The sequence below is a fragment of the Zootoca vivipara genome, chromosome 1 (assembly GCF_965207765.1).
Source record: "Zootoca vivipara chromosome 1, rZooViv2.hap1.1, whole genome shotgun sequence".
Classification (NCBI taxonomy): Eukaryota; Metazoa; Chordata; class Lepidosauria; order Squamata; family Lacertidae; genus Zootoca; species Zootoca vivipara.
Window position 1 is genome coordinate 89,339,818 of NC_142582.1, and position 27,699 is coordinate 89,367,516.

General features: G+C 41.8%; 4 protein-coding genes and 2 pseudogenes across 5 annotated transcripts; all 6 read right to left on the reverse strand.

The window, feature by feature from the left end:
• LOC118075476 (disintegrin and metalloproteinase domain-containing protein 21-like) lies at nt 1-2,448 on the reverse strand. Its single transcript, XM_088669984.1, has 2 exons — nt 1,853-2,448; nt 1-358 (listed from the first exon to the last, which is right to left on the reverse strand). The coding sequence occupies exons 1-2, from the start codon at nt 2,446-2,448 to the stop codon at nt 277-279; spliced, it is 678 nt and encodes a 225-aa protein (XP_088526110.1). The 3' UTR covers nt 1-276.
• Nucleotides 2,449-7,159: 4,711 nt separating this feature from the next.
• LOC132592010 (disintegrin and metalloproteinase domain-containing protein 20-like) lies at nt 7,160-8,251 on the reverse strand. The gene has a single exon (XM_060273797.2). It carries the CDS (start codon nt 8,249-8,251, stop codon nt 7,160-7,162), a length of 1,092 nt encoding a protein of 363 aa, XP_060129780.1.
• LOC118084039 (disintegrin and metalloproteinase domain-containing protein 20-like) lies at nt 8,208-9,206 on the reverse strand (annotated as a pseudogene). The gene has a single exon (XR_015950112.1). The product of XR_015950112.1 is annotated as a disintegrin and metalloproteinase domain-containing protein 20-like (transcript).
• A 3,592-nt stretch (nt 9,207-12,798) lies between these two features.
• LOC118084017 (disintegrin and metalloproteinase domain-containing protein 20-like) lies at nt 12,799-16,457 on the reverse strand. Its single transcript, XM_035113238.3, has one exon. It carries the CDS (start codon nt 15,820-15,822, stop codon nt 13,738-13,740), a length of 2,085 nt encoding a protein of 694 aa, XP_034969129.1. The 5' UTR covers nt 15,823-16,457; the 3' UTR covers nt 12,799-13,737.
• Nucleotides 16,458-19,150: 2,693 nt separating this feature from the next.
• On the reverse strand, nt 19,151-22,305 carry LOC118075469 (disintegrin and metalloproteinase domain-containing protein 20-like; annotated as a pseudogene).
• Nucleotides 22,306-25,113: 2,808 nt separating this feature from the next.
• Nucleotides 25,114-27,559, reverse strand: LOC118084024 (disintegrin and metalloproteinase domain-containing protein 20-like). The gene has a single exon (XM_035113250.3). The coding sequence runs from the start codon at nt 27,421-27,423 to the stop codon at nt 25,306-25,308; it is 2,118 nt and encodes a 705-aa protein (XP_034969141.2). The 5' UTR covers nt 27,424-27,559; the 3' UTR covers nt 25,114-25,305.
• Between the last annotated feature and the right edge of the window lie 140 nt (nt 27,560-27,699).

Sequence of the window (27,699 nt, forward strand, 5' to 3'; positions counted from 1 at the left end):
ATGTCATTCATTATCATGGTGTTTTTTTTAAAAAAAACATTGGTGTTACAGAGAGTTTTGAAAGTGCTTATGTGTATATGTATATGCACACATATATACATATTGTGGGTTTTTTTCAGTGAGTGCAAAATTTTATCTGGAGATAAATTACATCAAAGATCAGTTTAAAAATGCTAATGAAAACCTTACAGACACAAATATATGTCTTGCAAATTACTCTACTTAATTTCCTTTCTCAGTTTTCGATATAGCGAGTGCATTGTTCACTTCTCTGATCTACTGTGTGCTTCCTTCCTGCATTGATTCTATTGGATGGATTCTTGAAATCAGTCTTCTTAAGCGATATAGCAGTATAGTCCTGTAAAACAAAGTCAGGCCAATAGCAGCAAAAATGACAAAAGCAGTTCCTACAATAATTGCTATCACGATACCACTCATGCCTTGTGGAGTTGGTCCACTGTCAATGCTGCCACCGTAGCCTTTATTTAGACAGTCAGGAGGAGCCCAGCCATAATCACAATGACAATGTTTGTGGTTGTTGCATTTTCCCCGATTATGGCACTTTGACACATTACAATCATACTTCAAGAGGGACATGCTCTTGCATTCCCTATTAATGCACAACATCCCAGTCCCACAAGGGGTGCCATCTCTCACTGCTGCAATATCGATTATCTCCATTCCAAAGTGGTAATCTATACCCCAGCATTGGGTACTGCCAATTGAGGTTTGAATTATGGTGCGGTGTTCCACCAAAGAAGGAAGTTTCTGCACGTTAGCGCACTGGATTTGTCCACACAAGCCATTCTCAGCATTACATTTCTTGTAAGTTCCAAGTCCCAGGCCACAGTTGCCAAAGCGATCACCACGAGCATTCATTACTCTGAAGCAATTGTCTGAAGCAGCTGATGCTTTCTTGCCAAAGATCATTTTACACTGCTCACTGTGAGTAGCGCAATTCCCATGATAACAGTGTACAGCACTATCGCATGGGGCACCATCTTGTATATAAACATCTTCAGGACAAAATTGTGATGACCCGTTGCAGTACTCAGGAAGATCGCAGTTGCTAGTTTTCTCTCTGCAAATAGTTCCAGCTGGAAGATACTGACACTTAGTGCAGCACTGTCCAAAAGCACAAGTGGCACCTGGACTCAGCCTACAATTAGATTGGCAACATGGATCTGACTTACACTTAGCTGGTGAGCCACAGTCACATTGCTCTCCATCTTCCACTATTTCATTGCCACAATAATTGAGATTATTATTTTTATCAGCTGTTGGTGGAGTGAGCAAGCAGTTAGAGTTCCTTAGTTTGTAATAATAGTTATAACTGCAATTGCTAAACTGATCAACTTCATCTGGAAAAGCAGCCATGATGCAGGATTTTTGTTCACAAGTACAGTATGTTTCATCATGTTGCATGCCAAGATTATGTCCTAATTCATGGGCAAAAAGTACAGCAAAAAAGGACACACTGTAACCCACATAAGATTCAACACCAGATGCCCAGTGAGAGCTACAAATTGTTGCTATGAATGCTAATCCAGCTGTCTGTCCATACAGTTTATGTACAAATAAGTGACCAGCATCATTAGGTAAATGTTTATTTAGTGTGTTTTTTCTCCAAGCATTGAAAGTTTCAAGTAATTGTGACATTTTATCAGCAATTGGTATGAGGTTCTTTTCTGACCATATCTCCAAGCCAGCTACAGACAAGACAACACCAAGAGGCTTATAGAATGCATTGGCAGTATGGACTATCTCTAGAACACGTGCACTGGTCAAAGTTTGATTTCTCCCAAGCTGGATGTATAGTTTTTGTTCCACCACAATTGCAACTTCTACATACCTGGAGTCTGTCCACCAGTCATTTTCAGAACGTTTGGCTGGTAAATGCTCTCTCTCCGGGATCATGGCCTCTTGACGACGTTGTTCTTCCTCTGTTAGCCCACACTTCATATGGATAGCATCCTCTTTTTCTTCCAACCTATATACCATGTGCTGAGAAGTAGTAGATGCCTGAATAGGCTCAATTTCATAGGTGCCATTTTCTAAGTGCAGCAGACCCCTGAGGCCCCCTGAGCAAGTACTGAGGGTGACCCAAGAGGAAGGCTTGCCTTGTACAAAGCCACGGTAGAAGCAGTCATCTCTGATGAAAGGATAGTCCATCTGGAGGTCCCCTTCCTTACTGTAAGTGAAGACAGGGAAATGTTTAGGGACAAAGCCCCTCTTTTGCTTGAGATGAATCACATGCTCTTTCCCCTCAATTTGCAATAGGTACGTGACATCGTGGGGATTTTGTTCTCCATATCTGGGGGTCAATTTCTTTGGGATGGTCACCTCATAAGAGGCATATCTAAAACCTTGTGGTGGTTTCTGATCTGCATTCCCACTCACAATATTGGATGAAATCAGCACTAGCAGCCACACATGGTGATTAGTCATTTTCCCTGACAGTGGAAAGCAACCTCCAGAATACCCTGCTCTAGCTTTCTATCCCAGCCCCAAAAGCCTCCCACAGCTCAGCTGAGAGCAGACCAGAAAGAAGTTGAGAAGGTGGTTGTATGTGAGCTAGACAAGGAAAGGGAAGATTCTGACCCTGGCAACAGTCATTGCAGTTACCTTTAGAATGTAGGCGGAGCCTGGAGAATCAGAGAAAGAATAGAATGGAGAATAGGGAAGCACATGGTGGAAAGGGAAAGGTGTAATAAGATGGCTGGGTTAAAGGGTTACGGGAAGAAGAGGCAAGTGCAATGGGAAGTTGAGAAGCAGGGGACCAGGAAATGGGAGATAGTTCAATATGTTGACAGTGTAATAATAGACATGTATGGTATGCAGGATTCGGGGCAGGTGTATAACATCCATTTGATGAAGGGACCTTCTTTGGAATTTTTACTAATATTCTGAGAGTAGACTGGAAGATGTGGGATATGCGGATATAACCCATGGGTTAGTACATAGGTTCCCCCCCCCTTTTGTATTTAGATCTTGGTTCAAGTTCTCACCCAGGAAAACCTAGGACCTTAGGAGTTAAAAGACCCCCTTTTTAGTGTAAGTGAAGACTGGTACATTTTTAGGGACAAAGCCCCTCTTGCCTGAGCTGCAGCACATGGCTTTCCCCCTCAAACTGAGCAGCTAGGTAATGTCGGGGTTCTTGTTTTCCGCATCTGGAGGTCAGTTTCATTGGGATGATCACATTGTAAGAGCTATGCCTAAAGCCCTGAGGCACTGTCTGACCATTGGACTCACTGAGTCTCCTCCATAGGATCATTATCAATGCTAAACACCATTGCGAATCATTTGTCTGATAGGAAAAAGTCCTCTAGAGCACCCCACTCTGGTGCAGAATTGGCAGCAGATGAGGAAATATATTCTGTTCCTTGCAATGAGTTAGTAGCTTTACAATTGGAATGTAGGTGGAGCTTGGTAAAGGACTGAGCAGAATGGTGAGAGAGTAGGTTATCGTTTGAATGCGCATGGAGCTTGGTCAGTGATGGGTAGAACAAAATGGAGGAAAATGGCAAAGGAAAGGGAAAGGTGCCTGAAGCATGATTGGCTGAAAGCATTTCAGGAAGAAGAATGAGGTGTGATGGGAACATGAGATGAAACAGATAAAAAAACAGACAAACTGACAATGGAGTAACAGAGATGTGTGGTATGCATTTACAGAAAGACACTGTAGCCACATTACTAAACATTCTGGGAGTACACATTGTTTTCTTGGTACATGATTTGAAGGAATCATGTAGCACATAAACAGGAGCAACCTCTACCAGGAGAATATGGGATGTGAGGAGCAGCAGGTTGTAGTAAGTATACAGAAGTGATACTGGGTGCAAGTTGCTCCAGCTCAGCCTCCCCCAGACTTTAAATTGTATATGTATTTATTTATGACTAGAAAAACCTATCAAAAAATAATTCCTTTTTTTTAAAAAAGACAGTCTTCAGAGAGAATCAAACATTTGGGCCAATAGGCAAAACCTTTGTATTAATAGACCGTTCATCTTATTGTTTTGTCGAATACAACCCTTGTTGAATGTACAGGCTAGCCTAGTCAATTGGTTGTGGTCAGAGTTGAGTTGTCAGGGAGCCAGTCATCTGAGCTTCCCATCTCTTGTGGTCGGGGAGGGACATTGAGCACAATCCATAGTCAAATAAGAGGACCTCTGGGGGCTTAGGCAGGCCACTGTGCACCCAAGTTTCATGTGAGATAGCCTACCAGTACAGGCCATGCTAGTGTGGGTAGTGTGCTAATTGAGCACAAAGATTCTGCATGCCAGTGAAAGCTGGGTTTGTGTTAGGAGGGAATAAGTGAATAACAATTATATGATGCATTCTGCAGTGGGGGGATTTTAAGTGGAAATCCAAACAAGCCTCAGACCCCCCCCTCTAAACTGCTTGTCAAAAGCTAAATGACTTAAATTGCCCTCTCAGACCTCCTCCTAGACCAAATTAAGTACCCAGTTGCCTTTCAAAGAAATCAAATATACATTGTACATGGCCCAGATTAATCACTGACTACTGTACTGTGTTCAGTTGGATGGGTTCTTGCCCTCAGTCTTCTCCAGCATTGCATCAGTCCATATCTCAAATAAACACACAGACACACATAGTGATGTTAAATTCTTAATAATCTTTTGGAGAATATTCTCGATTAATGAGAATATTAGAGAATTTTCATTTAAAATAGGAGAACATTCATTTTAATGCATTGAAAATGATACAATTAGTTAATATACATCAGATGGTAACCAAAAACTGTACAGATACTTTTATTCAATGGGGCAATGCAGTGAATTCACATTCTTTGATAAATAAAAATATAGAAACGTCAACTGTTTAAATCAAGACCACCTCACATGCTGTTACACATAATTGTACTTTAGGTACTTTAAGTGCATAAAGCATTAAAGCTACTTTCTGTAAAAAATAATAATTAAAAAATCACACTGTATGACCAAGGGTATAGAATTGCTAAGAATAAGGTCACACCAAAATAGAAAAAAAGCTATTACATATAGTTGAAATACATAAATTCAAATGTTCATGAAATTAAATGAATAGCATTTTTAAAAATAAAAAATGTTTTCTGTAGCTCACATTTCAGAACTGCCAATTGTGAGTGACACAATGCCCAGTAATGTACAGTAACTGCATCCAAAAAATAAATAAATCATTATTCATTACTTGCACTGGCAATATCACAGCGTGACGTATTATTTACTAGGTTTTTTTAAATGTAGGTTGTAAAACTGGTTCTTACATCAGAATTTACAGTTTGTGGAGAATATTTTCTGGAGAATTTTCTAGCAGAGAATATTCTCGAGAATATTCTCCAGTGAATATTCTTACCTCACATCACTAGGCACACACCAGCTGTAGCACTAATAACAAATTCAATTCCTCCAGCAGTTGCTGCAATGACAGTGTCCTGGTTTGGTGGAGGAGGGCCACTGTCAATGCTCCCACCATAGCCTTCATCTAGAGTTTGAAGAGGACCAGCCATAATCCCAATCACAATTTGTGTGTGTGTTGCATATTTCATACATTTCATATATTTCATATGCATACAAAGACAGCACTTTGTAATTCATACTTCTAGAAGGGCACATTCTAGCATTCCCCTTAATATACATCATGCTCTTGCCACAAGAAGTCCCATCTCTCACTGCTCCAGTATCAGGTTTGGTCAGTCAGGAGGGGCCCAGCCAGAAACACAATGACAATGTTGGTAGCTGTTGCATATTCCCCTATAATGGCACTTTGTGACATTACAATCATATTTCAAGAGTGACCACCCTCTTGCACTCGCCATTAATACACATCATGTTCTTGCCACAAGGAGTCCCACCTCTCACTGCTCCAATATCAGGTATACCCTTCCACTGTGGTAGTCTGTTCCCCAGCAGTTCTAATTGCCAATAAGTGTATTAACTACGGTGCCGCATTCTGCATTATATGGTCCATTATTTCATGCACATCGGTTTGGCACATTCAATGCATTGTTCAATTCTGTGATTTAGTCTGGACTTTCTTCTTTTTTAATATCTTGCCCATGCTTTCTTTCTCTCAATCTGACAAACATTTCTCTCAAGTGCTTCCTGAAATAAATACCCAGAACAAGAAGAACACAAAAAACAAATATAATTACTCCTGTAATTGCTGCTATGCTGGAATTAGGGCTAAAAATATTCTGTGGTGGAGGGGGTCCACTATCAATGCTGCCGCCAGGGTGGATAAAAATCAATGATTTTTTTAAAAAAATCAAAAAAATAGGATTTTTTTGATTTAAATCGGATTTTTTTGATTTAAATCGATTTGTTTGATTTAAATTGGATTTTTTAAAATAAAATGCTTTTCGAGGAAAATATATTGCCATCCAAAGGTTATTCCATCATGAAATAAAGATTAGTTTTTTAATTATGTAGAATAAGGTTGTATATGTTTAATTTTTTGGGTAAATAAATTCCATTAATCCATTCACAATGCCATGCTCTTCCAGAGGTTTTTGTAAGATTATTGGGCAGTTTCTCTGCCTACAAGATATTATCACAGATGCTTGGTTTACTTTTGCAGTTCTCAAAACTGAATTTGACTCAACAGAGATCACATGCCTCTTCTTCACAGCAAAAATGTTATAACATGAACAGAGTTGAGAAAAAGACCTTAATCCTATTGTTCAACAAACCTATGAATACAGAAACAACCCCTTCAGTGCTAAATTTCAAGAAGTTCAGTGAATAGAGTAGAAACAATATTTTTCTGATTGTTTGGAGTGGATAGTATTTAGGTTTTTCATGTGTAGGCTGGGCTGACTGTCTAAATTTCTTAAAATATATATATTTTGTTTTTGTTTAGCCAAATTAGTTAACAAGCATGGATGTTTGTTTAAGCAAATAACATATGCTGTAATGTTATTGTTTCAGTTGAATAAATCTATATAAATTGTTATTATTAAGGTAATGATTATTTTTCTCCTTCCTAAGTACAACAGTAAAGTTGTCCAAATATGAATGATTAACCTATTAAACTGGGGATAAAAAACTAATATGAACAGTTGTTATTCTAAAAATCTTCATCTACTTGCATATTAAAGTTATACCAGCAAAAATTAGTCTTTATGTAGAAAACTATGATTTAAATCAAGCCTTGCTGACTAGTGATTTAAATCGTGATTTAAATCAGTTTGATTTAAATCAAATCCACCCTGGCTGCCACCATAGCCTTTTTTGTGACAGTAAGGAGGAGCCCAACCATAATCACAATGACAATGTTTGTAAGTGTTGCATATACCCCTATAGTGGCACTTTTGGAAATTACAATCATAGTTCAAGAGAGATACACTCTTGCACTGCCTATTAATGCACATCATGTCATGGCCACAAGGAGTCCCATCCCTCACTGCTCCAATATCAAGTATTTCCATCCCACTGTGGTAGTCAGTACCCCAGCATTGTCTATCTCCAGACTGTGTTTGAATTATAGTGTTGTGCTGTTCTAAAGAAGGTAATTCATCAATATTATCACATTGGATTCGACCACACAGGAGATTTGTAGTGTTACATTTCTTATAAGTTCCATGTCTAAGGCCGCAGTTGCCAAAGCGATCCCCTTGACCATTCAGTTTATTGAAGCAATCCTTTGATGCACTGGTTGCTTTGTTGCCAAAGATCATTTTGCACTGCCTATCGTGAGTTGTGCAATTCCCATGATAACAGTATGCACCATCACTACACGGGGCACCATCTTGTACATAAACATCTTCAGGACACCATTCTGAAGTCCCGTTGCAGTACTCGGGGAGATCACAACTGCTAACCTCTTGTCTGCAGACATAATGAGCTGGAAGATACTGACACTTAGCACAACACCGTCCAAAAGCACAACTGGCACCTGGGTGCAGCATGCAATTAGACTGGCAACATGGATCCAACTTGCATTGATCTGGTGAACCACAGTCACATTGCTCTCCATCTTCCACTACTTTGTTACCACACTGTTTGAGTTTATACATTTTATCAGGCTCTGGCGGAATTAACAAACATGGAGTGTTCCTTAGCTCAAAATAATTCTGATAACTGCAGTTGCTAAACTTATCTGTGTTTGCCTGAGCTGCAGCCATAATGCACTTACTTCGTTCACAAGTACAGTATTTTGAATCATGTTGCATGCCAAGATTATGTCCTAATTCATGAGTAAATGTATTAGAAAAATGTATTAGAAAAATCAGACAAACTATAGCCAACATATGATTCAACACCACATGCCCGATCAGTCCAACAGATTGTTCCTAAATATGATAATCCTCGCGTACGTCCAAAACCCTTATATACAAATAAATGAGCAGCATCGTTCTTTAAATGTTTATTTAGGGTGTTTGTTCTCCAGTCATTGAAATTAGAAAGAAGGGTGTTAATGTTGTTATCAATCACAATGAGGTTCTTTTCTGACCAAATCTCCAATCCAACAAGAGTCACGACAACACCAATTTGCTTATATAAAGAATTAGCAACATGAATGACATCTAGAACTCGCATTGCAGCAACAGTTTCATTTCTATCAATTCTCACATATCTTTCGTAATCCACAACAATTGCAACCTCTGCATAACGGGTGTGTGTCCACCAACCTCCTTCTGGAGCACCCTTAGCCACTATATCTGTTTTTCGGATCATGGCCTCTTGATGCCTTTGCTCTTCTTCTGTTAACCCACACATCATGCGTGCAGCACCCTCTATTTCTTCCAACCTATACACCACATGTTGAGAAGAAGCAGATCTCTGCACAGGCTGAATTTCATAGGTGTCATTTTCTAAATGCAGCAGACCCCTGAGACCCCCTGAGCAAGTGCTGAGGGTGACCCAGGAGGAAGGCTTGTCTTGTACAAAGCCATGGTAGAAGCAGTCATCTCTGATGAAAGGATAGTCCGTCTGGAGGTCTCCCTTCTTACTGTAAGTGAAGACAGGGAGGTGTTTAGTGACAAAGCCCCTGTTCTGCTTAAGATGCACTACATGGCCCCTTCTCTCAATCTGCAGTAGGTAAGTGACATCATGATGTTCTTGTCCATACCTAGGGACTAGTTTTCTTGGGATGGTCACCTCATAAGAGGCATACATAAAGCCTTGTGGTGGTTTCTGACCTGCAGTCTCACACAAAATATTCAATGAGATCAACACCAGTTACCATGTGTAAGGGTTGGTCATTTTCTCTGACTGGGAAAGCAACCTCCAGAGTATCCTGCTTTGGCTTCTTATCCGAGCCCCAAAAGCTTCCCACAGTTGAGAGCAGACCAGAAAGAAGATAAGGTGGTTGTTTGTGAGACCATCAACGAAAGGGATGGTTCTGTCCATAGCAACAGCTATTGCAGTTACCTTTAGAATGTAGGTGGAGCTTGGAGAGTCAGAGAAGGAATAGAATGGAGAATGGGGAGGCACATGGTGGAAAGGGAAAGATGTTGCAGAGGTGACTGGGTGAATGGGACACAGGAAGAAATGGGTGCTCACTATTTTCAGGTGGGCAGCAGTTGCAGCACCTTGCTCTCCACGGCCATCCTGGCTGTAAACTCATGTATGTTTGTCAACTGTTCTGGGAATTGCCCCAGCTAGCATGTTCTCAGGGTGGAACTCCCTTCTTAACCTCAGCTTCAAAGGGGCCAATCAGAGGTTGGGCAGCACCTTGCTAGCTAGCCGAACATTGGCTTCTGCCATGCCTGCACCAGGCAGCAACACTTTAAAAGAGCTGTCGGCACTTGCCTTCCACAGCGTTGTCGGCCAAAGAGCAATCCTACCCTCCCTCCCTCCCTTATATTTTATTGGTTTTTTTTTACATTTGTAGGTCAATGTCCTATAATGTTTAACCATATTTCACTTTTCAGGTTGCTGCTTTGATTCCTTATGCCTTCCTTGCTATGGTTGCTAGTCAGGAAGGAATTTGCCTGCAGATGAACTGGACCGCCTGGAGGTTTTGCCTTCCCCACAGCAAAAAATCTCAACTTTTAGTAGTTAAAGCACTGGGTGGAATCCTAGTCTTCAGGTTTTGGGTGAAGTGGTGTATCACCCTGTCCTGACCCAGCAACATATTCAGGGTTCCCCATTAGAGGGATCTTGGTGGAAGTATCTGTCCAGAAGCCAAGCATGAGGCTGATGGGCCATAGAGCTTTCAGCGGTGACCCTGGCTCAGCGACTTAGCGAGGCCTTAATCCTTGGCACTACCCTGAAAATGTTCCAGCACCTCTGGCAGGCTTCCCAAAGTGACTGGGGCAACCTAGTCCAAACGGGCAGGGAACAAATAATAATATTAATATTAATAATAATAATAATAATATTTATAAGGCTGGAATGGATATACACCCAACGCCTGAGCCAAAATTCCACCTATACCTGTAATCAATAAAGTTGTGGCCATTTTTAATCCAAATCACTGTCTGTGCAAGTTTGGTCTATTACATCTCACTTTGGTCACATGCTGGGAGGGGAGGCGCTGCGACTAGGACTGCAAATTAAGTGCAATGGGAAGTTGAGAAGCAGAGGACCAAGAAATGGAAGAGAGTCCAATAAACTGACAGTAGAAACATAGACATGTAGGGCATGCAGGATTTGAGGTATGCACATAGCGTGTATTTGATGGGGACCTCCCTTTTCACTATTTACTAACATTCTGAAAGTAGATGGGAATATGCAGATACAACCCTTATGTCAGTAACTAGGAATTATTTTCCTATTGTATTTAGAACCAAGTCAAACCCTCATTCCGTAAAACCTAGAATCCCACAAAAGATGTTTGAATAGCAGTTCTTCTATCTTCACTTACCTGAAGTAAGGCCCAAATGACCATATTTATTCAGCTTAGCAAACCACATTAACAAGAGACTGGTAAAGTAGACAAAACCATAAAGTTATCCCCAAGTTCAAAACTGTCCACCTCCTCCAAAGGTCTTGATGTTTCAATGTAATCCTTTGACTTTGTTCGTGGTTGACTCAAGGATGCAGTCATGATGTGGGGTCCATTGTAATTTCCAAGAAGATGCATAAACTTGATAGTGTTGTAATATAATATCTCCAGTATGTTTATCTGGGTGCATTGCGAATACTTTAGGCAATCAGTGGCAGGTGCAGATTTGTATTCCAAGCAGCAGCAAAGCATTCCTGTATAGCAACTTCTGGTCTTTGCACCATCAGCCAATTGTAAATGCAGGTGAGAGCCCAGATGTTAATGTGACTCAAACACATTCCTTCTTGGTAGAGATTTCAGCTAGGAAGAAAGTGCCCACTTATAGTGATCTTGGCTGATAGTAATTACAGCACAGGTCTTTACTGCAGAAGTTAGCAGATCTCGAAGCTCTCAGCACATCAATAGTACATCTAACAGCAAGCAACAAATCTTCATTTCACAAAGGAAGACCATTTTAATCTTCTTCAGCAGAACTGAGCCCTTGCACTGCCGGGGACACTTGTGCTTAGGGTGAAATGAGCTCTTTTAAAACTTATTGAGGGTTACTGGGGAACAGTGTCCCAAACACTCATTGGTGCTGAACACATTGCAACAGTTAAAGTTAAGCATATGTTACAGCTCCACCAAACATGCAAATCAGTCTCCTTCACAGGGATACATCTTGGGTTTTTTACAATAAGAGTATGGTACCAGACTTAACCATTTGGCAACGTCTGTTTCTCTATCAGGAAGATGTGGGTTGCAAGGCACAGTAGTGGAAGTAATAACTATTGAATAATAACAAATTTAGGTTGCTATAGCTAATATTTGACAACTGGATTTAGCGGTTTAGTGCTTTTAAATGTTTATTTGTCTATTATTTATATACAGTAAACATGTCTCTGAACAACAAACACTACAGATAAAATCTTTTAAATGTGCAGTCACCAGATCAAACAGAATAAACAATAAAAGACAGTGAGGAGGAGATACCATTGCCCAGAAATAGCCACAGCGAGTGTGTGACCCAAGCAATATCTCACAATCAAGAAAACACCCTTAAAAATTCACTAAACATATTTTTGCAAACTGTCTGAAATGTATAACAATTATACACTGTGAAGTCCCTCATACCACCACCTTTGCCATATGTGAGTATTGTGCCTTGCCTATACTACAGTGCTCCAACATTATTCCTCCTCGACAGTGGGAAGCAACAGCATCCACACAGAGGAGACACTCTCATCTCCATAGGCAGGTAAGCTTTGTGTTGGTTGAAGCCAGGCACTCCACTATATAAACATTGCCATTGCTAGCCTTGCAGGAGCAATCCTCAAGGGCAGAAGGGAGTAGCAGGGAGATGTGAGGGAGAAATGGGGGGGGGGTAAATTAAGCCTGTTACGATGCCAGCCATGAGGGTTGCCTGTTGGACAAAATAGCAGGGGAAGGTTGGTCATATGGGTTGCTGAGGGAAGATGGGTCAACAGGACTCTTTGGTAGATGCATGACTATTGGTTCATGCAGTACTTCTCCTGGTTTGCTTAAGTGTACCTGAATTCAGGGAAAGCCTCCTCCCTTTGCTACCCACCTGTCAAAATGGCCCACACGGGGGAGCTCAGCATCTGGCCCACTGATTATCATCACCTGTTCCCAACACAAGCAGTTCTACTAAGGCCTCCTCTTCCTCCAGCCCCTGAGTTTCTTGGCATCTATGATTGGGGGGCAGGAGGGAGAGAGGCAAATGCTCAACGATGTGTCAGATCATTAAGTACTTATGAAATTCTCTGTTGTATTTGCAGTCTGCGTTTGAGATCTTGGAACTCTCTTTTTCTCCTGACTCAATCTTTTCTTCTTCTTTTTGCAAGGCAAGAAAAAGGTGAGGTCATTTTCTTCCTGGTGCAGCTCAAAATTCCATATTCTGCTTCCCAACCCCATGCTCTATGGCAAGAATGGGGAACATCCAGTTGTTGCTGGACTACAAATCCCAAAATCTTTAACTGGGGGTTATCATCCAACAATATCTGGAGGGTGTCTCGTTCCCCACCACTGTCATATGGAGTGAGCCACTGGAGGAGGAATGCTGTCAATTTGTGTTTGTGGCTGCCTTTATTGCATGGTCTGTCTCCTCCCTTTCACTGCTCGTCTTTCCCTTCAATGTGTGTGGCTGAAGGTTTAGCACCTCCCATCAGAACCTCATCTTGATCCCTTATTCCATTGTCCCAGAGGGCTGTGTGAGTGACTAAAATACCTGCCTGTAAGACTTACAGTAGTTGGGTCATTGCTGGTTCCAGCATTGATAGATTGGGGGGTGCTATAGCATCATCTTATGTGTGTTATGATGCATGATGTGTATTGGGAAGAGGCATTCGCATAGCAGCAGTGCTTCTGAAGGTTTCTGTGGGAAAATAATGATATTGGGAAATGTGGCTTTTGCTCAGTGTGCAGTTATCCATTCCAGAAAACAGATGTTTCCCTCAGTATTTAGTGGAACAACATTTCAGAGGATTAGAGGATAGATAGCCTTGATAAAAAGCAGGTTTCTTACCTGTTGATGAGTCCAAGATTTTCATAAACTGATGTGCCAAGGAAAGTAACTCCACAAAAGGTAGTGAAATAATAATAATCAAAAAGCTTTCACTCAAAGTTACATTTTTGTAAAATACTGCCTATTGTTTTCTTTGTATATTTTTTATACAATGTGCATTGTTGACTTCCATGATCTATTGTGGGTTTTATTCCTGTTTAGATTCAGTTTGAAGGAATCTTGAACTCAGTCTTTTAAATTAGTTTCTCAGTCCATTTCCTTTAAACCAACACTAACAGAAGGAAAAGGATAGATACAATTCCTATAAAAATTCCTACTTTGTAGCCAATCCTGCGTGGTGGAGGGGGGCCACTGTCAATGCTGCCACCATAGCCTTCATTGAGACAATCTGGAGGAGCCCAGCCATAATCACAATGGCAATGTTTGTAAGTGTTGCATCTTCCCCGATTATGGCACTTCGTCAGATTACAATCATATTTCAAGAGGGACACACTCTTGCACTCCCCATTAATACACATCATTCTCTTGCCACAAGGAGTCCCATCTCTCACTGCTCCAATATCAGGTATCTCCATTCCAATGTGGTAGTCTGTACCCCAGCATTTCCTATTGCCAATGGGTATTTGAAGTATTGTGCTGTGTTGCTTCAAAGAAGGTAACTTAGTAATGTTATCACACTGAATTCGACCACACAAGCTATTGGTAGCATTACATTTCTTATAAGTGCCATGTCTAAGGCCACAGTTGCCAAAGCGATCACCTCGGGCATTCATCTCTTTGAAGCAAACCTCTGAAGCAGCTGTTGCTTTCTTGCCAAATATCATTCTGCACTGTCTGTTATGGGTTGTGCAATTCCCATGGTAACAGTATGCACCATTCCCGCATGGGGCACCATCTTGTACATGCACATCTTCAGGACACCATTCTGAAGTCCCATTGCAGTATTCAGGAAGATCACAGGGGCCAACCTTCTGTCTGCAAACAGAATGAACTGGACGATACCGACACTTAGCACAGCAAAGTCCAAAAGCACAAGTAGCAGCAGAACGCAGCATACAATTAGATCGGCAACATGGATCTGACTTACATTCACGTTTTGAACCACAGTCACATTGTTCTCCATTTTCCACTACTTTGTTGCCACAAGATGTGACTTTCTGCATTCTATAAGGGTCTGGTGGAATTAACAAGCAATGAGAGTTCCTTATTTTGTAATAATCTTTATAACTGCAATTACTAAATTTATCAGTGTTAGCTTGATCTGCAGCCATAATGCAGGCATGTTGATCACAAGTACAGTGTCTTCCATCGTGTTGCATGCCAAGATTATGTCCTAATTCATGGGCAAATGTGTTAGAAATATGGAACAAACTAGAAGTTGTATAGGATTCAACACCAGATGCCCAAAGGGTACTACAAACTGCACCTATGTATGCTAACCCCAGTGTACTTCCAAAACTCTTATATACAAATAAGTGAGCAGCATCATTCTTCATATGTTTAACTAGTGAGGCTGTTCTCCAGCGTGAGAAACTCCTAAGTGTCTCATATATGTTGTTAGTAACTTGAATGAGGTTCTTTTCTGACCATATCTCCAGTGCAGATATAGACAATTCAACAGAAAGTGGCTCATATAGTACATTGGCGGTGTGGAGGACATCCAGAACTTGCATAACAACACGGCTTTCATTTCTGCCGAACTTGACATATCGTTCATGTTCTACCACAATCGCAACCTCCACGTACCTAGTGTGTCCCCACCAGCCTTCACCAGCAGCACTGTGGGTCAATATATTCCTTGTGGTTTGCATCATGGCCAGCTGATGGCTTTGCTCTTCCTCTGTTAACCCGCACCTCATGCGGATAGCCCCATCCTTTTCTTCCAACCTATACACCACATGTTGAGAAGCAGAAGATACCTGAACAGGTTCAATTTCATAGGTGTTATTTTCAAAGTGCAGCACACCCCTGAGCCACCCTGAACAAGTGCTGAGGGTAACCCAAGAGGAAGGCTTGCCTTGTACAAAGCCACGGTAGAAGCAGTCATTTCTGATGAAAGGATAGTCCATCTGAGGGTCCCCCTCCTTACTGTAAGTGATGACAGGGAGTTGTTTAGGGACAATACCCCTCTTTTGCTTCAGCTGCACCACATGACCCTGCCCCTCAATCCGCAGCAAGTAGGTGACATCACTGGGTTCTTGTTGTCCATAACCATAGGTCAGTTTTCTAGGAGTGGTCACTTCATAAGAGGCATACCTATAACCTTTTGGTGGTGTTTGACCTGCAGCCTCAACCAGAGCATTCCGTAGTATCAGTATTAACAAGCTGGCAGAATTGCTAATCATTTCCACCAAGAGACAAAATTTTCTGCTGAATTACTCTACTCCAGCTTCTTATACAGGGCAAGGAAGCCCTCTGTAGCTGCAGGTGGGCCTGTAGCAAGACTGGAAGGAGACTGTATGTGGGATAAAGAAGGAGGATGATTCTGACCATAGCAACAGTGAGTAGAATCACTTTTTGGAATGTGGGCGGAGTTTGAAGTATCCATGATGGAACAGAATGGGAAAATAACAACAGAGGGTGTCTAGTAGTGGTGGGAAATACTTTCTGGCTGGGAGACCACACTGGCCTGTCAACTGGGAGATATCAAATTTGACAGGTGAGTAGGGCTGCCCACCCATCAGTCACCTGGCATTACAGTGACATCGGGGAATGCTGCTGTGCTTTGAAGCCCTGAGTTGGGGGACTTTAAAGTGCAGTGTGTGGCTATTTGAAAGCCCTTTGCAAGCAGCCTCATGTTTTTGCTTTAAACCCCTGGAATTTGGATGTTTAAAGCAGAAGTGCAAGGCTGTTTGCTAAGGGCTTTGAAACAGCCCCATGCTGTTCTTTGAACTTCTGGTTTTCAGAATAGCAGTACAGAGGTGTTTGAATGTCTGGTTGTTATGTACATTAACCACTAGACATACATTATCCCTGACATATACACAAAAATGAAGGCATGAAAAGAATGGGAAGAAAATGACAAATTTCCTATGGGCAGGGAGAAATGCCAAATAAGTATCTTTAGGAAATACGGAGATTTGAGTATCCTTACTTTGCAAACTATGGCAAGTTCTTAAAGAAATGGGAGTGCCTGATCACCTCATCTGTCTCCTGAGAAGTCTTTATGTGGGACAAGAAGCTACAGTTAGAACTGGATATGGAACAACTGACTGGTTCAAAATTGGGAAAGGAGTACGACAAGGTTGTATATTGTCTCCCTGCTTATTTAACTTATATGCAGAATTCATCATGCGAAAGGCTGGACTAGATGAATCCCAAGACTGAATTAAGATTGCCGGAAGAAATATCAACAACCTCAGATATGCAGATGACACAACCTTGAGGGCAGAAAGTGAGGAGGAATTAAATAACCTTTTAATGAGGGTGAAAGAGGAGAGCGCATAATATGGTCTGAAGCTCAACATCCAAAAAAAAACCAAGATCATGGCCACTGGTCCCATCACCTCCTGGCAAATAGAAGGGGAAGAAATGGAGGCAGTGAGAGATTTTACTTTCTTGGGCTCCTTGATCACTGCAGATGGTGACAGCAGTCACAAAATTAAAAGACGCCTGCTTATTGGGAGAAAAGCAATGACAAACCTAGACAGCATCTTAAAAAGCAGAGACATCACCTTGCCGACAAAGGTCCGTATAGTTAAAGCTATGGTTTTCCCAGTAGTGATGTAAGGAAGTGAGAGCTGGACCATAAAGAAGGCTGATCACCAAAGAATTGATGCTTTTGAATTATGGTGCTGGAGGAGACTCTTGAGAGTCCCATGGACTGCAAGAAGATCAAACCTATCCATTCTGAAGGAGATCAGCCCTGAGTGCTCACTAGGATCGTGAAGCTGAGGCTTCAATACTTATCCACCTCATGAGAAGAGAAGACTCCCTGGAAAAGACCCTGATGTTGGGAAAGATTGAGGGCACTAGGAGAAGGGGACGACAGAGGACGAGATGGTTGGACAGTGTTCTCGAAACTACCAACATGAGTTTGACCAAACTGCGGGAGGCAGTGGAAGACAGGAGTGCCTGGCGTGCTATGGTCCATGGGGTCACGAAGAGTTGGACACGACTAAACAACTAAACAACAACAACAACTTTGCAATATGAATACTGCAATGTGAATACTTTTGTGAATTACAAGTTGGTTTACGAGAGATTATTTAAATATTTATGTTTATACTGCAATAACAAAAACAAACTGACAGATAAAGATACAAAGAAAATATATTTCTAAAATACATTGGGTGAAATTTCGGTACATTATTGTACCCCAAGGCAAGCATTCATGTTTTGTGAGATAGGCACATGAAGGGGCTGAGACTCACAGAGCTTTCATCTAAATTTTTCTAGAGAGAACTCTGTGAGATCACTTCCTTTGTTTGCCTTGGCAGGAAGTTGTAGCACTATATACGTCCTTGCTGTCTAGGCATCTCTCTTTCTTCATTATGCCTCCAAGCTGACCACACATGCATGTCTGAGCTCTGCAGCTGAGACACCATTTTGAAAATAATAATAATAATAATAATAATAATAATAATAATAATAATAATACACTGCCAATAATAATAATAATAATAATAATAATAATAATAATAATAATACACTGACTAGGTTTCCCCAGCTACTTTGGGTAGCTTTCAGCAAAATATAAAAACACCAACTAAGCTATTCAGCACTGAATCCTCATTGTGCCATCTGACAGAACTTTTACTGGAAGTGTGGAGCCTTTTATAGTTCGGCCTGAAGGAGTTGGCAAGAACTGACAGCAACTCACTGTGAATTGTTTGCAAAGCATTTTGATGATAAAATTGTTTGCATCTATCAAGATATCGACTCTGCTGTTACAGCATATGAATCTCAAGGGGTGTCAAGAGCACTGTCTAGTCCTGTTGTGTTGGATGAGTTTCAGTTGGTAAGGCTTGAGGAAGTGGACAAGTTGCTTGGATTGGTTAACCACTTGCACTCTGAGGCCTTGCCCCTCTTGGCTGATAAAAACTAGCAGGAAGATAACAACAGAAGACCCCCTTTTGGACCTTTGTGTGGAAATGATCTGGTATTGAAGATTGGGAAAACAATGTTCAGCATACTAAGGAACAGCTGAATATTACCCTGCAATACAGCTGGATACCATCCTGGAGTGAACACTTTGAATAATCTTTATATCCATAATTGACAGGTGGAGAATCAGAAGTCCTTTTTCTCTCTCTCTCTATTTTTATGCTCTTTATTTCCTGTTATTTCTTTTCTGTCCACTTTACTCTTGTTTTGTGACATCTTCTTCTCTGGGTTAATGAGGGTTTGCACAGGAAGGTGACAGATGAATGGTGAAGGAACCTGTGTGAGAAGTAGGGAAGGGAAGATCTCCCAGGGTGGGAGGCTGGGAGAAGAAAGGGAAGCCCCCAGGTGAGATTTGGGAAGGTCCACCCTTTTTGTTTGTGACAAGGGTAAAGATCTACCTCTTGTAAAGGTAAAGGGACCCCTGACCATTAGGTCCAGTTGTGACCAACTCTGGGGTTGCGGCGCTCATCTTGCTCTATTGGCCGAGGGAGCCGGCATACAGCTTCCAGGTCATGTGGCCAGTATGACTAAGCCGCTTCTGGCGAACCAGAGCAGCACACGGAAACGCCATTTACCTTCCCACCGGAGCGGTACCTATTCATCTACTTGCACTTTGACGTGCTTTCGAACTACTAGGTTGACAGGAGCAGGGACCAAGCAACAGGAGCTCACTCCATCGTGGGGATTTGAACATTCATATAATTGAAGCAAGCCCTTGAAGCACCGGTTGCTTTGTTGCCAAATATCATTTTACACTGTCCACTGTGAGTTGTGCAATTCCCATGATAACAGTATACACCAACACTACACGGGGTGCCATCTTGTACATAAACATCTTCAGGAGAACCGCAGTCACATTGCTCTCCATCTTCCATTACCTTGTTGCCACAGTATGCAAATTTAAACATTTTATCAGAGTCTGGTGGAATGAATAAACATGGATTGTTCCTTAGCTTGTAGTACTCATTGTAACTGCAATTGCTTAATTTATCAGTTTGCGTGAAATGCAGCCATAATGCATTTAGGCCGATCACATTTACAAAATTCTCCATCATGTTGCATGCCAAGATTATGTCCTAATTCATGAGTAAATATGACAGAAAATTCAAACAAACTAAAACCCATATATGATTCAACTCCAGTTGCCATATATTGATCGCAAACTGTTCCTAGGAAAGCTTTTCCAGGTGTAAAGTCAAACTTCTTATATATGAATAAATGAGAAGCATCATTTTGTATATGCCTAGTGAGTGATTCTCTTTTCCAGAGATTAAAATTATCTAGTGTAATATCCATATCATTAACAACTTTTATGGGGTTTCTTGCTGACCATATCTCCAGTGCAGTTATAGACAACTCAACAGCAAGCGGCTCATATAGTGAGTTTGAAGTGCGGATGACATCCAAAACGTCCATAGTAACATGACTTTCATTTCTGTTAAACTTGGCATATAGTTGATGCTCTATCACAATTGAAAGCTTCACGTACCGGGTATGTGCATACCAGACTCCTCTTCCTTTGCTAGCCCACACCTCATGTGAACAGCATCCTCCTTTTCTTCCAACCTATACACCACATGTTGAGAAGAAGAAGCAGACGCCTGAATAGGTTCAACTTCATAGGTGCCATTTTCTAAGTGCAACAGACCCATGAGGCCTCCTGAGCAAGTGCTGAGGGTGACCCAGGAGGAAGGCTTGTCTTGTACAAAGCCACGGTAGAAGCAGTCATCTCTGATGAAAGGATAGTCTGTCTGGAGGTCTCCCTCCTTACTTCTAGTTACAGGTAGGTAGCCGTGTTGGTCTGAGTCGAAGCAAAATAAAAAATTCCTTCAGTAGCACCTTAAAGACCAACTAAGTTTATATTTTGGTGTGAGCTTTCGTGTGCATGCACACTTCTTCAGATACACTAGAAACAGAAGTGTCAGACCCTATATATATACAGAGGGTGGTGGGGGTGGGTGGGAATGGGTGATGGGCTGATGGGAGTGGTAAACCTGTAGATGGCTGTTAATGGCTGCTGATGGCTGCAATTAGTCCTGGGCTGAGGTGCTAAAGAAAGCTTGATCATGCATAATGAGATAAGAATCCGAATCCGATAAGAATCATGCATAATGAGATAAGAACTCCTCACCCACAATAATACAACCACCAGACTTGACATGGACACTGGTACCAGAGCCTGCAATAAACCCAGATGCCAACTTTGCAGCCACATACACCCGGACAACATCATTACTGGCCCCAACAACATCCAACATACCATCTCAGGACTATTTAATTGCTCATCTTCTAACATTGTGTATGCCATCAAATGCCAACGGTGCCCTTCAGCTCTCTATATTGGACAAACAGGCCAAACCCTACGCCAAAGGATAAATGGACATAAATCTGACATCAGGAACCATAAGACTGAAAAACCAGTAGGAGAACACTTCAATCTCCCAGGACATTCTATACAAGATCTCAAAGCAGCTGTTTTATTACAGAGAAATTTCAGGAACAGACTGGAAAGAGAAGTTGCTGAATTGGAAATCATTACCAAGCTTAAAACCATGGAAGCACCTGGGATGAATAGAGACATCGGATTCTTATCTCATTATGCATGATCAAGCTTTCTTTAGCACCTCAGCCCAGGACTAATTGCAGCCATCAGCAGCCATTAACAGCCATCTACAGGTTTACCACTCCCATCAGCCCATCACCCATTCCCACCCACCCCCACCACCCTCTGTATATATATAGGGTCTGACACTTCTGTTTCTAGTGTATCTGAAGAAGTGTGCATGCACACGAAAGCTCATACCAAAATATAAACTTAGTTGGTCTTTAAGGTGCTACTGAAGGAATTTTTTATTTTGCTCCCTCCTTACTGTAAGTGAAGACAGGGAGGTGTTTACCGGTAGCAGTGAAGCCCCTCTCCTGCTTGAGATACACAACATGGCCCTTCCCCTCAATCTGCAGCAGGTACGTGACATCATGGGGTTCTTATAGTCCATATCTGGGGGTCAGTTTCCTTGGGATGACCACTTCATAAGAAGCATATCTAAAACCCTGTGGTGGTTTCTGACCTGCATTCTCACTCAAAACATTCCATGAAATCAGCATCAGCAGCCAGGCAAGATCATTAGTCATTTTCCCTGACGGGTGAATGAATTCACTAGAGCACGCCACTCTTGCATGTCATTCAACACACGGAAGCTTCCTTTGAACCTCAAGCAAGTTGGGAAGCAAGAGAATTATGTCCATAGCAACAGTCAGTAGATTTACCTTTGGAATTTGGGCGGAGCTTGGTTGAGCACAGAACTTAGTAGAGAAAATGGATGGAAGAGAGGTTTAGCTGAACAGGCACTTACAGAACATAAGAAAAAACCCTGCTGGATCAGACCAAAGGTCCATCTGATGCAACATATTGTTTCTTCAGTGGCCAAGCAGTTCCCACTAGGAAGCCCACAATCAGGAACTGTATGTTTACCCCACTTGTGATACTCGGGAAGTGCTATTGAGTCACATACTGCCTCTAATAATTGAGGCATGCCAGCCATTTTGGCAAGTAGCCTTTGATAGCCTTATCCTTCATAGATTTTGTCTAACTCTGTTTTAAAGTTACACGAGTTGATGGCCATCATTGTACCTTGTGGGAGCAAATTACATAATGTACCTGAGGTGAGGTGGTGAGCTTGTCTGGACATTTTCATGGTGGAGAGCTCAGTAGCAACTTGCATGGTATGCCCCTTGCAAAACTACCCCAACCCATGATACAGTTTCTGTTTGTAACATGAGGAAGCAACTAACTCTCTGCTTTGGGGCATTGCAGGTTGAGTCTGCTCAAAATTGCCAACCAAGTCAGGTTATCAGTTCCTTTATGGAGTAATCCATAGCTTCAACCAAACAAATACACTTGCTTCTCTCAGATGTATGTATGTATGACCCAACCCAAAGAGAATATTTGTGGTTTCAGAAAGTTGGGGGTTTTCACTCTTCACCCCAGAGTGACATGGCATGGGACATTTCAAGGAAAATTTGTCAAGTCATTTTGTCAAGTGTAAGCAACTCCCTTCCTATATTCATCCTAGAGATCCCTCCTTTTCACATAGGAACTTGTGAGCCCTAAATGTACTGTATTTCAGTGGCTTTTTCACTGACAAGTTAGCAATGTAAAATATCTGGCTTATCTGGGAAGCTGAATTTTGGAATAGGAGAAGTGGAGTTTTGAGGTAATGCTCTACTTAAATCCCATTTCAGTAGAAGGGGGATATATCTTCTAGTTAGAGAAAAAGAATCCTAAACCAGTTAGCAGAGGAGGGTGCACTAATCCCCTGGTCTGATATACTGAGTCCAATAGAGGAGCCTCAAGTCTGAGACTTCTAAGGGTTGGGAATCTGAAGGACAATAGGCAGGTTAGTACTAGCCTGACAGAGAGTACTAGCCAGTTTCAGTTGTTGAAACCCAAGCTGTAACACCTCTGTAACTAGTCTAAGTAACTGAAGTAAACCTAAGATGCACATGTAACATATTATTGAAAAACCTGCGACATCTACTGAACTCAATTTATAGTTTACTGATTCCAACTCCCAACATATCTCTTTTTACCATTCTTCTGAAATATTTCCTTTTTCTGTTTTAACTTGCATAAGACTCAAAGTGCCAGTTTAAAAGTGGTGGTGGTGGTGCTATATTAAATAAAGGACCACTCTGCATCTGTTCTGGGGCTGAGTTATATACCCAAGAGGCAGTACTCTGTGAAGGTGGGACAATATTTTAAACCAAGCCTAAGAACTACATACAGTACACTACCACAAGGCTAACTTACTCTTGCTGGGTGGGGGGCACATTTAAGTCACCATCACATCAGGTTTTCTGGTTCCCCAGTACTGGCAGTAAAATATGCCTCAATTAGGGGGAAAGGTATAGGGTCCACCACAGAGGAAACTGGTAAAAAGGAAGCTGAAAAGCAAATTCAAGAGGGTAAAATCACTCCAAAAGGTGTCTGAACACCGTTGGAAGTAACTTGAACTTGCAATAATTTAACCTGAGTCATTATAAAACAAACTAGCAGCCTATAGATCAGGCGTCCCCAAACTTTGGCCCTCCAGATGTTTTGGACTACAATTCCCATCATCCCTGACCACTGGTCCTCTTAGCTAGGGATCATGGGAGTTGTAGGCCAAAACATCTGGAGGGCCGCAGTTTGGGGATGCCTGCTATAGATGGATGGCTATTGTGCTTTAAAAGCTGCTAGGGAGGAGAATTACCTATTACTGTAAATAAGTGTGTGTTTTGTGAGGAGGTAAGTTCTGGTTACAGAAAGCTGATTTCATAGACTTGTTTTTAATTGTTTAATTGTTTTTTAGGGAACTTCACCAGAAGCAAAGAAATGTGCTTGTTTGAATTTACAATGAAGAGACAGATAGTTGAAGCTCACAAGAGCTTGGCATTCTTATCAAAACAAGGGTAGATCAGTAGCAGAAGTTGTATAATTGATAAATTACCACTGTCCATGTGCAAAGTTTAGACTTCAAATGTTTTTCAGGCCAAAAGCAGGAGGTTGTTGTGTTAATCCTGCCTCCTGCACTCATGGGCTCATTTTCTTACAGTTTCACAGAAGCATCCATACTTTTGCCTGAGAAATGTTGGTGGGTAGGAGAGCAGCTTGGCCACCCACTCCAATCTTTGGACCAGAGAGGGGAAGGAAGACAAGGTAAGTTGATAATGCTGCTTCCTTTTCCTTGTCCTGTTTCCCCTGCAGGCTGCTCCATCCCCGCCCTCCTCATCCCCTTCTAATTGGCCTAGAAGGGGAAGACGATCTGGAATGCAGCAAAATGGTGGGCCTACTATTGGTGGAAAGGGATGGAACTCAGCCACAGGAGACACATACTTGCCTGGCTGGCTGGCTCCCATCCTCCTTCCTGCTCATACAGGCAACTAGGGGAAACAACTGACAAGCAGGCAGATGATTTCCAGAGAAAGTCACTTAGTTGCCTTGGTAAATACAGACACAGCATGATTAAAATATTTAAAGGTTTTCCTCCCTCAGTGGTGCGACCCCCTGGGTGCTTTAAAAATCCATGCACTTCCTTAAGAATGGGTTCTTATTTGGGAACTAGAATTCTGCTCAGTGTTTAACACACATACACCCAATTAAAAAACCTGTGGCCCTCTAGATGTTGTTGGAAATGGCTCCCATCATCCCTGAACATTGTCAGTGCTGACTGGGGCTTATAGGAGTTGTTATCCAACAATATTTAGACTGTCACAGCTCCTAAATCCATGAGGCAGAGACAGTGCTATTTTTCTAGAAAAAGAGGTGCCAGAACTCACTATGAATGTCTCTCTCATTCTCTAAGAATGGCAATGGCGCCCACCTGACAGGTACCAGAACTAGGTTTTCGTGAGTTGCAGCTGAGGGGGGGGGGGGAGCCCTGGGTAGAGGGAATACTTTCTGGAAGACAGAGGATGTAGTGTGGCTCAACGTATAACATAATTCTCCCCTGTTGAGGAAACCAGGATTTTCACAACCTAGAGTGCCTAGGAGGAAAATTTAATGAAGAGATTTTTAAAAAATAATCAAAAACTTAGCAAATTGAATGTATATCTACAGAGTACAATCTATTGTTTGTTCTGTGTCTGGCACATTGCCAATTGTTCATTTCTGTGATCCATTTCAGAATTTATTCTTTTTTGTGCTTGACAAACTCTTCTGCTTAAATGTAAGAACTTCAGTCTCAGTCCGTTCCTGAAATAAATATCCAGACCAACAACAACAATAGTAGCAGAACAACAAATCCAATTACTTGTCTTATTCCTGCACTGAGATTGCTACGATCCTGAATGTTATCTCGTGGAGGAGGCCCGCTGTCAATGCTGCCACCAAAGCCTTTATAGAGGCAGTTTGGAGGGGCCCAGCCATAATCACAATGACAATGTTTATGAGTATTGCATATACCCCTATAGTGGCACATTGTGAAATTACAATCATAGTTCAAGAGGGATACATTCTTGCAGTCCCCATTAATACACATCATGTTCTTGCCACAAGGAGTCCCATCTCTCACTGCTCCAATATCAGGTATCTCCATTCCACTGTGGTAGTCTGTACTCCAGCATTTCCTATTGCCAATGGGTATATTAACTAGGGTGCTGTGTTCCTCCAAAGAAGGTAGTTTATAAACATTTTCACACTGGATTTTTCCACATAGGATATTCTTAGCACTGCATTTCTTATAAGTTCCATCTCTAAGGCCACAGTTGCCAAAGCGATCCCCTCGACCATTCAGTTTATTGAAGCAATCCTTTGATGCAGCTGTTGCTTCCATGCCAAAGATCATTTTGCACTGCTGACTGTGAGTTATGCAATTTCCATGATAGCAGTATACACCATCACTACACGGGGCACCATCTTGTACATAAACATCTTCAGGACACCATTCTGAAGTCCCATTGCAGTACTCGGGAAGATCACAGCTGCTAACCTCTTGTCTGCAGACATAATGAGCTGGAAGATACTGACACTTAGCACAACACCGTCCAAAAGCACAACTGGCACCTGGGCGGAGCATGCAATTAGACTGGCAACATGGATCCAACTTGCATTGATCTGGTGAACCACAGTCACATTGCTCTCCATCTTCCACTACTTTGTTACCACACTGTTTGAGTTTATACATTTTATCAGGCTCTGGCGGAATTAACAAACATGGAGTGTTCCTTAGCTCAAAATAATTCTGATAACTGCAGTTGCTAAACTTATCTGTGTTTGCCTGAGCTGCAGCCATAATGCACTTACTTCGTTCACAAGTACAGTATTTTGAATCATGTTGCATGCCAAGATTATGTCCTAATTCATGAGTAAATGTATTAGAAAAATCAGACAAACTATAGCCAACATATGATTCAACACCACATGCCCGATCAGTCCAACAGATTGTTCCTAAATATGATAATCCTCGCGTACGTCCAAAACCCTTATATACAAATAAATGAGCAGCATCGTTCTTTAAATGTTTATTTAGGGTGTTTGTTCTCCAGTCATTGAAATTAGAAAGAAGGATGTTAATGTTGTTATCAATCACAATGAGGTTCTTTTCTGACCAAATCTCCAATCCAACAAGAGTCACGACAACACCAATTTGCTTATATAATGAATTAGCAACATGAATGACATCTAGAACTCGCATTGCAGCAACAGTTTCATTTCTATCAATTCTCACATATCTTTCATAATCCACAACAATTGCAACCTCTGCATAACGGGTGTGTGTCCACCAACCTCCTTCTGGAGCACCCTTAGCCACTATATCTGTTTTTCGGATCATGGCCTCTTGATGCCTTTGCTCTTCTTCTGTTAACCCACACATCATGCGTGCAGCACCCTCTATTTCTTCCAACCTATACACCACATGTTGAGAAGAAGCAGATCTCTGCACAGGCTGAATTTCATAGGTGTCATTTTCTAAATGCAGCAGACCCCTGAGACCCCCTGAGCAAGTGCTGAGGGTGACCCAGGAGAAAGGCTTGTCTTGTACTAAGCCACGGTAGAAGCAGTCATCTCTGATGAAAGGATACTCCATCTGGAGGTCTCCCTCCTTACTGTAAGTGAAGACAGGGAGGTGTTTAGCGACAAAGCCCCTGTTCTGCTTGAGATGCACTACATGGCTTTTCCCCTCAATCTGCAGTAGGTAGGTGACATCATGACGTTCTTGTCCATACCTTGGGTTTAGTTTTCTTGGGATGGTCACCTCATAAGAGGCATACATAAAGCCTTGTGGTGGTTTCTGACCTGCAGTCTCACACAAAACATTCCATGAGATCAGCACCAGTTGCCATGTGTGGCGGTTAGTCATTTTCCCTGAGAGGTGAAAGAAATCACTGGAGCGCTGTACTAATGCCTGTCATTCATGGTCTGTAATGGTGGTGGAAATAAAGCTGCATGCTAACTAGAGCAGGAGAATGATTCTGACCATAGCAACACTCCGTAGATTTACCTTTAGAATGTGGGAGGAGCTTAGCTGATTGATGGAACAGAATGGAGAAGGAAGATGGAGGGTGGGAATGCATGAAAGGGTAAATACAGAGCATTAGAACTTAAAAAGCCCTGCTATATTAGGTGAAAGGCAAAT

What these genes read in the sequence shown, in the direction of transcription:
- LOC118084024 (XM_035113250.3), bottom strand. Translation starts at nt 27,423, where the DNA reads ATGACTAACCGCCACACATGGCAACTGGTGCTGATCTCATGGAATGTT.
- LOC118084017 (XM_035113238.3), bottom strand. Translation starts at nt 15,822, where the DNA reads ATGATTAGCAATTCTGCCAGCTTGTTAATACTGATACTACGGAATGCT.
- LOC118075476 (XM_088669984.1), bottom strand. Translation starts at nt 2,448, where the DNA reads ATGACTAATCACCATGTGTGGCTGCTAGTGCTGATTTCATCCAATATT. An exon ending in GACTGGTGGACAGACTCCAG is followed by an intron (nt 359 to 1,852) that starts GTATGTAGAAGT and finishes TTTGTTTTACAG; the next exon opens with GACTATACTGCTATATCGCT.
- LOC132592010 (XM_060273797.2), bottom strand. Translation starts at nt 8,251, where the DNA reads ATGTTGGCTATAGTTTGTCTGATTTTTCTAATACATTTTTCTAATACA.